The sequence below is a fragment of the Capricornis sumatraensis genome, chromosome 2 (assembly GCF_032405125.1).
Source record: "Capricornis sumatraensis isolate serow.1 chromosome 2, serow.2, whole genome shotgun sequence".
Classification (NCBI taxonomy): domain Eukaryota; kingdom Metazoa; phylum Chordata; class Mammalia; order Artiodactyla; family Bovidae; genus Capricornis; species Capricornis sumatraensis.
The window spans coordinates 209035052-209046404 of record NC_091070.1 but is presented as its reverse complement, the minus strand read 5'-3'; the positions used below and the strand labels follow the sequence as shown (position 1 = coordinate 209046404).

Genomic DNA, 11353 nt, shown 5'->3' with positions numbered 1-11353 from the left:
AGAGGTTCAGAGGAACGGGCTGCGGCCCACGCCCCCGCCCCCATTCCAGCCCGGGCCGGCTGCTCTGGGGCAGCGGGGGCGGGGCCGGAGGCCAGGGCGGGGCGGGGCGGAGCGGCGCGGGGGCGGAGCAGGAAGGGGCGGTGGCCGCTCCGCCCCTCGCCGCCCGAGCCGGCTCTCGGCTCTCGCCTCCCCTGCCCGGCTTCCGCGTCACGGTCCCGGGCGCCACCTGCCCGCCCACTCGCCCCGTATAAAGTCGCTGGCGGCCTGGCCCCCGGGACTCGGCCCCATGGAGACGCCGCCGGCCGCGGCTGGCGCACGGCAGGGTGAGGCGCTCGCGGCTGGGAGGGGGAGCAGGCCTCCGGGGCGGGGGAAGGAGGGGGTGGGAAGGGCTCGAGCTGAGACCGACCGGAGCGGGAGGGACGTGGGGCCAGTCCACTCCGGCCTTGCCGATCCCCGGGCCTTCCTCCAACTTTGCCCAAGTCGGAGGATCCTGGGAGACCGAGGTCCGGAGTGGGAATCGGGCGAGAGCGAGGTTCTGGGCCGGGACGCCCTCCGCGTCACCGAGCCCGGAGGCCAACCAGAGTTTCCCAGCAACTTTTCTCGCTGGTGGGTCGCCCTGGAAACTTCCCCTCCCCCGGCCCGGGAGTCCGGCCACGGGCCCCGCGCCTCCCGGCCTGGGCTTCGAGCAGTGGGCAGACGGACGCGAGGAGGCGATGGCTTCAACGGGGAAGCCCCCGCCACCCCCTTCCAGCGCACTTCCAGCCCAGCGGGTTTCCACATGAGAGCCCCGCCCCGTTTGCCGTGGGGGCGCGGTCAGGTCCTCGGAGGCCTCCCACGATTTCTGGGTCCCCTGGTTGGCGGGTGTCGGGGGTGGGTGCTGGGGATGGGGTGGGAGGAGGGGTAAGACTGCCCAAGTTCAAATCCTTGCGTCACCAGCTAACAGCTGGATGACCTTGAGTATGTTCTTAATGTCTGTAGCTGAACTTTCCTCCTTCATAAGATGGGAGTGATGCTCTATAGCTGGGAAGGCTTTTGAGAGGATAATAGAGGTAAAAGGCCAAGATGGCTTTGCATACTGCCACCCATATTGTTGGATGGAGAGGGAGGGACAGGAAAGGAGGTGAGCAGGAAATCCAGTCCCATCCCTAACCCTCCTGGTTGTCCTACAGGAGCTGTGAAAAGTGCCTTCCACCAATCTGAGCTGTGAGTGGCCAGTGAAGACAGGCCCAGGCAGGAAGCCAGCCCCACCATGAGCCTGTGGGAACTTGAAGACCGCCGCAGCTGCCAGGGGACCCCCAGGCCCGCCCAGGAGCCCACGGCCGAGGAGGCAACGACTGCAGAGCTGCAGATGAAGGTTGACTTCTTCCGGAAGCTGGGCTACTCATCTGCTGAGATCCACAGTGTCCTGCAGAAGCTGGGCGTCCAGGCAGACACCAACACAGTGCTGGGGGAGCTGGTGAAACATGGGTCAGCGGCCGAGCGGGAGCGCCAGGCATCGCCGGATCCCTGCCCTCAGCTGCCTCTGGTCCCCCGGGGTGGGGGCACCCCCAAGGCTCCCTCCGTGGAGACTTCTCCACCCGAGGAAGACAAAGAGGGCAGTGACCTGAGACCCATAGTCATCGATGGGAGCAACGTGGCCATGAGGTACATGTCACTTCTGTGTCCAAGACCATGGCCTCTGGCCGGGATTGGTGGCCATGTCTCTACACCTCTTGTAGAGAGGACTTCAGGAAGGAGTTTGGTCTCTTCTCTAGACTGGTCTAGAGGAAGGGAAAGCCCTTTATGGAGGTCCTACTGTGTGCCAGGAGTCTCCCTTAATCCTCACAGCTTCTTGGAAGTGGGTTTTAGGGCTGTTTGAGGGGGCTCAAAGAGTTACTCTGGGGCCCACTTCTCGTAAGTGCCGGAGCAAGGATTCGAACTCAGATCCTCTGACTCCAGAGCTGCCTTATGCTCTCCATGAGGGATCAGACTGTGGGCTCCAGCTTATTCACATAGGAGCCTTCTTCCTCCTCTATGAGATGGGGCTCACCACCCTTCAGGTGGTGCTTGTGAGGAATGAATGCCTGGAACCTGGAGAGAAGGGCTTGTTCATCATTGGTAGTTGTTGTTATCGTTACTGTTATTCAGGGTCTGGGACTGCTGGGGCCTTGTTGTCTCAGACCTGGGCTCGCGTGGAAGCCGGCCCAGCTACTGAGGCCTTTGCAGCTGTGACCAAGAGTAACCTTGAGGATCTGGCCACATCAGGGGTGTGGGCGGGTGGCTTGATGCTTTGGCTCCAGGGGCTTGATGACTTGGGTCACCTCTGCTTCTGCTGGAGCCACCTAGGCTAGACTGGGCTCTCAGGGTCCCCCAGGGACCAGAGCTAGGCCTGGGCCCCGGTAGCCATCCCCACCTCTTCCGCTATGCAGGCTCTCATGGTGGGGGGGGGGGGTTGGGGGGGGCGCTGCTGCTGACTCCAGAGAACCCAGACCTCCCTTCCATTCATCCCTGCCCTCTGGCCTCACTTTCTCCCTGTCCTTTCAAGGCAGGCTGGTGAGTCAGGGCTGGGTGTCTAGCTCATAAGGAAAAGTTCCTGCGGGTGTGGATGGGGAGACCCCAGACACGGGTGTGGAGTGGGAAGGACTCCTTCCCCCGCCTCCCTGAGGGCTCTCCCAGGTGGGCTTCATGAGGCCTCTGTCCTCTGCCTGCCCCCCATCTGCCCCTCCCATACCTGGCCGAGCTCAGCTGTCTGCCTGGGCCCGGCCTAGCTCAGTAGATATGCAGGTGGCCCTCCTCCAGCCACTTCTGGGTCTGTTTTCCCATCTCTGAAATGGTTTGAGCCTAGGTGGAAACTGAGGCAAGCTGGCATCCACAAGCCCACGGCAGCTGGTCACCCTACGTGCTTTGAGAGTTGGGGGACCCCTCTCGGGCTGCAGTAGCAGTTGACTGGGTCAGGAGTTGGGATCCCTTAGCGACTCCCTCCTCTGGGGGGCGTGGGCCGGAAGGCTGAGCCCCGGGGGCAGCCATGTGCAGTGTGTGTTTGTATCCTGGCCGGGGGAGGAGGAGCCGGGCAGGGGGAGGGGCAGGTGGTGGAGGGCCTGGCCAGAGGCCGAGCTGCTTGGGGTTTTCTGAGCTGGGGCAGTAGCAAAAGGGGAATTCCAGCCTCTAGCTTCCTGTCTCAGCTGCTGCTGGGTTCCTACCCTCCTGCCCCCTCCCGCCCCAGGGCAGGCGGGCCAGCCCCTACCATATGCAAATCGTGGGGAAATTCACCTCTTGTTTCCTTCTAAGGGAATTTTTCTCCACTTGCTGGGCCCAGCCCAGGCAGATCTTTTCACCTGGGTAGCCCTGCCCTCTACCCAGGGTGGGAGTCTGGAGTCTCCAGCAGAAGCACATGTCGTCCAGTGTCTCCTTAGGCTGAGGGGCCCTGACTTTCTGGGCCAGCAGGACTGTGGTGAGGGTGAGAGGATGTCTGGTTCTCCTCTGCCAGCAGAGCTTCCTCCCGGGCAGTGAGAAGGACTGAGGTTAGCTGCAGACAGGTGCTCCTGGCTTGGGAAGGCAGGATCTGGGCTTGACTCGAGGGACCGCCACATGTGCTCGACTTCTGCCAAGAGTAAGGCTCTGTTTGCCTGCTTAAGGAATATCCTGGGGGCTGGGACGACTGAGAGCAGACTTGTCCCCAGCTAAGGTTTCTGATTCCCAGAAGCAGTGCTCTGTCCTGGAAGCCCCAGGGGACCCCGAAGTCCCAGGGCTTGTGGGTGCTGGCCTGGGAGGGGGCATGTGCAGGTACACACATGTGCACAGAAGGTGGCAGGTAGATGGGGAGCTGTCAGGACACCCCACCTGGGGTCCTGACAGAGGAGCAGGAGTTTGCCAGATGCATGATTTTCCCTGTTCCCAGCCTGCCCCACCCACTGAACCCTTTTGTTCAAACTCAAGTTTGGAAGTTGTTGGGTTTTTTTTTTTTCCTCTCCTAAAGAACCTTAGCTCTCCTGTTAGGGATCAGAAGGCAGTCCGACGTGGGTTCCAGTTCGACCTCTTACCAGTAGCCAGGGAACTTTAGATGCATCTCAGAGCCTTGTAAGGATGAAGCCAAGGAGCCATGCCATGCACCTGGGCTCGGTGCCTATGCATTCAGGCCTGCTGTGGGGGCCGTCACTTGTCTTTGTACGATCGGGCATCAGCACCCGTAGGGGTTAAGAGCACAGCCTCTGGGTGTGCATCCCTGTTTGACCATCGCTACTTGTGATGCTGGCAACTGGTTGCCCTCTGTGGACCAGTTTCCTCACCTGAATAAAAGGGCAAAGGTCCTCTCATGACAGTCCCCTCCTCAGAGGCTTACTGATGATTCAGTACTGAGTACAGGGATCAGGGCCTGGCTCACAGCTCTCAGTAAATGTTAACTTTTATTATTATAAGTGGGCCGGCGGATGGCAGTGAGGAGGCCCCACCTGGCAGGGATGAGCTCTGCCTTCAGGTTGGACTTTGCCTCACTCACAATTTACAGAGGCCTTCAGCCCTGGGAGCCCCAGCCTCACTCCTCGGCAGTCTCCATGCCCACCCCACCTCCCTTTCTGTTTCTCTTGGGGCTCTAGCTATCGCCCGCCGCCACGCCCCCCCCCCAAACCCACCCACAGGATGTGGTCGGCCATGGAGTTGCCTCTTTTGCGTAATGCTTATTCTGTTTTATTTGCCAAATATGAGTCTGAGTTGTTCATTGAGGGGCAGGGGCTGTTGGGGAGGGAGGCCCATCTGGCCCCTTCCCATCCCCTCGCCTGGTCCTGGAGCCCTGCCATGACACCCGGTATTACCTGGGAGGCCCCGTCCCTTCCTGTGAAGCCAGATGGAACCTCCACTTTGTTGGACTGTCTTTGGCCTCAAGCAGACAGGACCACTGTCCCACTGACAGAAGGCCCTTCTGAAGGAGGCTGCGGTCCCTCAGGCCCATTTTTCAGGCAGAGAAACTGAGCCAGGGCCACCTCAGGGCTTGCTTCTGGATCCAGCCGCGTTTGGACGGGCTGAGGTCTGGTCCACAGCCCATGGCAGGGGGCGGCGGGGGTGTCCCCTCTCCCAGCTCGGCTGCTGGCAGAGTCCCCAGAGGCTTCCAGACCCGTCTTTTGGCCTCGGGTCACGCCCTCCTGGGAGGGGTGAGGCGCTCGGTCTAGGGAATCAGGGCAGTGGGAGGGAAAGCATTCTCCCTTCACTTTCACACTGAAGGGCCCTGTGGCCGCCTCCTGCCCCGAACTGAAGGTTGACTCGAGGCTCCCCCCTCACCCTCCTCAGTCGCACTCCCGGCCGTTTGAGCAGGCCTGAACTCTAATCCAGCTTTAATCCAGAGCAACCTGGCTTCTCCTCCCCAGCTCCCACCCACAGCCCTGCGAGCCGGCAGGGGAGGGGTGGTGACTCAGTCCGCCTGTGGACATCTGGGTCCCTGTGGTCCCAGTGCCTTTCCCCCACCCCCAGGTGTGTTGTAAGTGGCCTGACCCTGCCCCACGTGGGGAGCAGGTGCTGCCAGATTCCTGGGCGTCTCCTTGCTGTCTGTTGGGAGAGGAACCTCGGGGGAAAAAAAAAGCCCCAGGTCTGGTCATCACAGCCTGTGTGGGAACCAGCAGTGAATACAGGCGCTGGAGCTCCAGCCAGAGGGCGGGGGGCCAAGCCCAGCAGCTCCACCAGCCAGGACGGGGGCTGGAGGGCAGCCCGCCTCCCTCCTGTGCAGGCCAAAGCAACAGCAGGCTGACCCTGCCCTCCTCTCCTCCCCAGCCATGGGAACAAGGAGGTCTTCTCCTGCCGGGGGATCCTCCTGGCGGTGAATTGGTTCCTGGAGCGGGGCCACACAGATATCACCGTGTTTGTGCCATCCTGGAGGAAAGAGCAGCCTCGCCCAGATGTGCCCATCACTGGTGAGTGGCACCTCGGATGGGGCGCGGTCTCACTGCTGCGGTTCTCCTCCAGAGAGACCCTTTAGGTGTGAGCAACAGCTTCCAGGCCCCAGGCAGGAACCAGCAGTTCTTTCCCTGGCTTTTGCTGTCTTCAGCATCCCTGCTCTGAACAGTGGTCCTTGGCGGTCACCCTGGGCAGCCTCTACCTTTGGGTAGCGGGCACCTCCCTCACCTCATGGTGGCCGGCTCGCGCCATATCCCCCGTGGCACAGGGTCGGGTGATATAGCGGCCAAGTCCCTGGCCTCTGTAATCCCGGCTCAGTCCCTTCTGGCTAGGCCACTTGCCCCTCGTCTGAGACACGGGATGGGGTGAGGGCTAGATAACTTTGCGGGGTGGGTATCAGCATCACAGCAGTTAATCTGCCTAAGTGCTCAGCAGAGCGCCTGGCACATAGCGGATGCCAGCTGCTGGCACGTAACGGATTCCGGCTGCTACCATTGCTCCTACACGAGCTCCTGACCTTTGTGGGGAGAGCCCAGGTTTGTTTCTCTGGACGTCTTGATGTGGGGGCAGGCTGGCTAGGGTCGCCTGTTCCAGGAAAAGAGGCCCCTTCTGGGTGGGTCCATCAGTCCTGGCTGAGACACTCATCAGGCCTCAGCGCAAGCCAGAACTCGTTGCCAGATACCCCTAGGACAGGCTGGGCATGACCAGGGCTGGCGTCCATGGGGGAGGAGGCAGCCCAGCTTCTCTGGCCAGCCTGTTCTTGGGGGTTTGAAACGAGGCGCCAGGCCCAGCAAGCTGCGGGGGTTGTTGGCGTCCACAGAGCCCCTTCCTGCTCCCATGACCCTGGGGTTGAGAGCCTGGCTACTGGGCTCAGGGAGCCATGCGGGCTGGCTGCGAGTCCAGGCTGGGCCCTGACCTGCGTGCACCTCTGCTGCCTCCCAGACCAGCACATCCTGCGGGACCTGGAAAAGAAGAAGATCTTGGTGTTCACGCCGTCACGGCGGGTGGGTGGCAAGCGGGTGGTCTGCTACGATGACCGCTTCATCGTGAAGCTGGCCTTTGAGTCGGACGGCATCGTGGTCTCCAACGACACGTACCGGGACCTGCAGGGCGAGCGGCAGGAGTGGAAGCGCTTCATCGAGGAGCGGCTGCTCATGTACTCCTTCGTCAACGACAAGTATGTCCCCCCACTGCCGGAGGGGCTCAGGGGAGGCACCAGGCCAGGGCGGCTCTGTGGCTGAGCCGTGTGGCCTTGGGCCTGGGCAGCTCCAAGCGCAAGATTGGCAGGACCCCACAGGGGAGCAGCCAGGCTGGGAGAGGGCTAGGCTTTCTGGCTTAGGGGCTGGGTCAGAAGCCTTTGGGACAGGATGTGGTCAGTGCTTCAAGACAGTCTCTCCAGTTCCCAGCCCTGAGGCTCTGACCAGAGGCCAGTGGATGCAGCCTTAGATCCAGACTTCAGGCCTCAGCGAGCTCCCAGCGAGAGAGTCACCCCTGACTGTGGCCCTCTGGACTGGGACCTCCTCCCTGCCTCGGGACAATCCCCCCAGAGCCTGGGGGACCCTACTGGGTGGACACTAGTTTTCGGAGCTGCCCCCTCTTCGTCCGGGTGAGGCTCCCTATCCAGCCCCTCCCCAGCACTGGGAAGTCCCCCATCACCTCTCCCCCGTCCTCTGCAGGTTCATGCCCCCTGATGACCCTTTGGGCCGTCACGGGCCGAGCCTGGACAACTTCCTGCGTAAGAAGCCACTCACAGCAGAGCACAGGAAGCAGCCGTGTCCCTATGGTAAGAGCCTGGGCCCCAGCCTCCCGGGCCATCCTCACAGCATCCCCTGATCTCTCGCCCAAATCAGCCTGCACCTGTGTTCTTTCTCTCAGGGATCCCCTACCCCCACCCCACGTTTCTTGGACTGGCCCTTCGGTCTCCCACCCCGTGGTTCTAGGTGAAGGTGAAGCTGAAGTTGCTCAGTCGTGTCCGACTCTTTGCGACCCCATGGACTGTAGCCTACCAGGCTCCTCGGTCCATGGAATTTTTCAGGCAAGAGTACTGGAGTGGGTTGCCATTTCCTTCTCCAGGAGATCTTCCTGACCCAGGGACCGAACCCGGGTCTCCTGCATTGCAGGCAGACGCTTTACCGTCTGAGCCGCCAGGGAAGCCCTGGTTCTAGATCCCCCCTGAATTCTCTCCCAGGGAGGAAATGCACCTACGGGATCAAGTGCCGATTCTTCCACCCTGAGCGGCCGAGCCGGCCCCAGCGCTCCGTGGCTGACGAGCTCCGCGCCAACGCCCTGCTGCCGCCCTCCAGGGCCTCGAGCAAGGACAAAAGCGGCCGGCGGCCTTCACCCTCCTCTCAGCCCGGCTCTCTGCCAACAGAGCAGGAGCAGTGCAGCCCAGAGGGAAAGAAGCTGGGGGCCCAGGCGTCCCCAGGAACCCCCCGGGAGGGCCTGATGCAGACCTTCGCTCCGACAGGCAGGAGCCTCCCTCCTAGCGGGAGCAGTGGCGGCAGCTTCGGGCCCTCGGACTGGTTCTCACAAACCCTGGACTCTCTCCCCTATGCCTCCCAGGACTGCCTGGACTCAGGCATCGGCTCCCTGGAGAGCCAGATGTCAGAACTCTGGGGGGTTCGAGGAGGGGGCCCTGGCGAGCCGGGCCCACCCCGGGGCCCTTATGCCGGCTACCGCACCTATGGGGCAGAGCTCCCCGCCACCCCGGCCTTCCCGGCCTTCAGCCGGGCCCTGGGTGCCGGCCACTTCAGCGTCCCCGCTGACTATGCACCCCCGCCGGCCACCTTTCCACCTCGGGAATACTGGTCTGAGCCATACCAGCTGCCCCCGCCCACCCCAGGCCTGCAGGAGCCCCGGGCGCCCGGCCCAGGAGCTGACAGGGGCCCCTGGGGCGGGGCAGGCAGGCTGGCGAAGGAGCGAGCCAGCGTGTACACTAAGCTGTGTGGCGTCTTCCCCCCACACCTGGTGGAGGCTGTGATGGCGCGCTTCCCGCAGCTCCTGGACCCCCAGCAGCTGGCCGCCGAGATCCTCTCCTACAAGTCCCAGCACCTCAGTGAATAAAGCTGGCCCAGCCGCCTCGGGGGCAGCACCTCCGAGAGCTGCCAGGCCTGGGCCGTGGGCCCTTGAGCAGCCTGGCACTGAGGCCTACCACAAGAGGCTGGACAGAGGGAGGACTCAAGTAGGGAAGGAACCCCAAACCAAAGATCCTGTAGAATTGCTTCTGGCCCCTCCAGCCGCCCCCGGCCCAAGGGCTCAGGAGTGATCAGCCTGTTGATACACATTGTATCTGTAGTTTCAGGAGACGCTGCCAGTAACGGCTGTCAGTCCGTGGCTGAGGCCCAAACCCTCCTTTCTCTCAGAGGGCGGGGAGGGAGGCAGGGGGGAGCAGAGGCCTGGGCTGGGGGCCCTGTGCACGGCCCCCCCACCTCCGCCCCGCCCCTGGGACGCCGGCTTTGGCTGGCTCGTTGGGCACCGTGTGCCCGCCCTCCGTGGGCTCTCCTCTTAAGCCAATGAGGCCTCATCCGCGCTCTCCGTGCGGTACGCGGCTTCATGTTAGTAAGCAAGATGCTTCTTAATAACCCACCTCCGTCCCACTCTGCGCCTGTCCCCTGTGCCTCTGGGGGTCTAGGGCAGTCTGTCCTACCCTCTCCACCCCACCTTCCTCTGTATTCAGAGCCGTCTCGCCCTTTCCCAAGAGCGGGGGGACACGTATACATGTGTGTACAGGTGTAAAACTTTAAATATTTTACACGGAAAGCCCTTGCCTCTCTTCACACTTCAATAAAGTACAGTGTGAGTGCTCTAAGAGGTGACGGTCTTTGTTGCTCGGGGATGGAGCTGGCTTCCGGGTGACAGAATGTCAGCAGGTGGGCACCCCGGATCTGCCTCCACACCCGCTCTCTGACCCTTCTCTGAAGGAAGGTTGCTGAGCTCCACGGAAAGCGCTCTGTCCCGTGGGGCAGAAGTATCCTTCCCGAGGCTTGGCTCAGGCCCTGGGAGGAGGTGGCTGTGGACACATGGGCAGGGAGTCAGGAAGCAGCAGCGTAGAGCTTGGAGTCCTGAGGCTACAGCGTGGGGAAGAGGTGCTACTGGGGGAACTGGGAGGTGGGCCAGGCTGTCCCCTTTCCTCTGCCCTGCGACCAGGCCAAGCGTTCCAGGAGAGCCTGGGGAGTGGCTCTGGGGCTCAGCTCTGCCCTGTCCTCCCAGATGTTGCGCTGCTCCAGGCGAGGAGCCAAGTAGGAGGCCCTGGGGCAGAACCGTCCTTAAGAGGCCCTGCCAGGGTAACCCCTAGCAGGAGGTTAGGGGTTCTGGCCCCAAACCCAAGAATAGGCTTTGCCACCGTGTATGTCCCCTGGGTCTGAGTTTCCACATCTGTGAAGTGGGGATGGTGATACCTGCCTTCCAGGCTTGTACCTTACAGAGAGGACGTGAGCCCATGCACGTTGGTGCTCACTAAAGGGCTTCCCGTTGTGCTCACCTCCTGCCATCATCTCAACTTTCCCATCTGCCCCTGCAAGGAAGGAGGCCAGGCAGGAGTTTGTTTTTCATCTTTTGGTTTTGGGGGTTTTGTTTGTTTGTTCGTTTTTCCAGATAAACGAGGTATAGGGACATCCCTGGTGATCCGGTGGCTAAGACGCCACGCTCCCAAGTGCAGGTGGCCTAGGTCCTATCCCTGGGCAGGGAACTAGATCCCACAGGCCACATCTAAGAGCTCACATGCCACAGCTAAAGATCCCACATGCCGAAATGAAGATCAAAGGTCAAGCATGCCGCAACTAAGACCCAGCACAGCCAAATAAACAAAACGTGTTTTAAAAAGGAGGTATAAATGTTAAATATTTTAAGTGAAAAGCTACACTTGTCAGATGAGCCCTAAACACTACCAGCAATTAGTAATCATACCTTCGAACATCTCACAAATTTGTACTCAGAATTTGTGAAACTTTCTCTTTTGCAGAGATTGATTTATTTATTTTGGCCGTGCTGGGTCTTCGTGCTGTGTGCAGGCTTTGTCCAGCTGCAGCGAGCGGGGGCTGCTCCTTGTTGCCGGGCACGAGCATCTCGTTGCAGTGGCTCCTCGTGTTGGGGAAGCGAGCTCTGGGTGCACAGGCCTCAGTAGTTGCAGCACCGTGGACTCAGTAGCTGTGGCTCACAGGTGTAGTTGCTTCTTGGTGTGCGGGATCTTCCTGGACCAGGGATCAAACCCGTGTCCCCTTGCTTTGGCAGGCTTAATCACTGGACCACCAGAAAAGCCCTGTGAAGCTTTTATACTTTTTTTTTTCTTCCCTAGAAATAGCTTTTCCACAGAACAACCATGCAGCCTGTTACAACAGGAAAGGCGATGCTGGCCATCTCTCTGCTTGTTAGCCCTCCCACCCCACCCCGTTGTACTTGGCCCTGAACACCCTGTAGAAGCCTGCTCTTGAGGCGAGAATGCAGGCATGACATGGGAATGACTTCAGCAAACATGACTTCCAAGCCCCCACACAGT

At 61.2% G+C, this 11353-nt stretch overlaps 1 protein-coding gene across 1 annotated transcript; it reads left to right on the top strand.

Annotated features, from left to right (window-relative positions):
• Nucleotides 1-219: 219 nt before the first annotated feature.
• Nucleotides 220-9591, top strand: ZC3H12A (zinc finger CCCH-type containing 12A). Its single transcript, XM_068964402.1, has 6 exons — nucleotides 220-323; nucleotides 1170-1644; nucleotides 5737-5876; nucleotides 6802-7036; nucleotides 7536-7642; nucleotides 8048-9591. Exons 2-6 carry the CDS (start codon nucleotides 1250-1252, stop codon nucleotides 8920-8922), a joined length of 1752 nt encoding a protein of 583 aa, XP_068820503.1. The 5' UTR covers nucleotides 220-323; nucleotides 1170-1249; the 3' UTR covers nucleotides 8923-9591.
• The last annotated feature ends 1762 nt before the right edge of the window (nucleotides 9592-11353 follow it).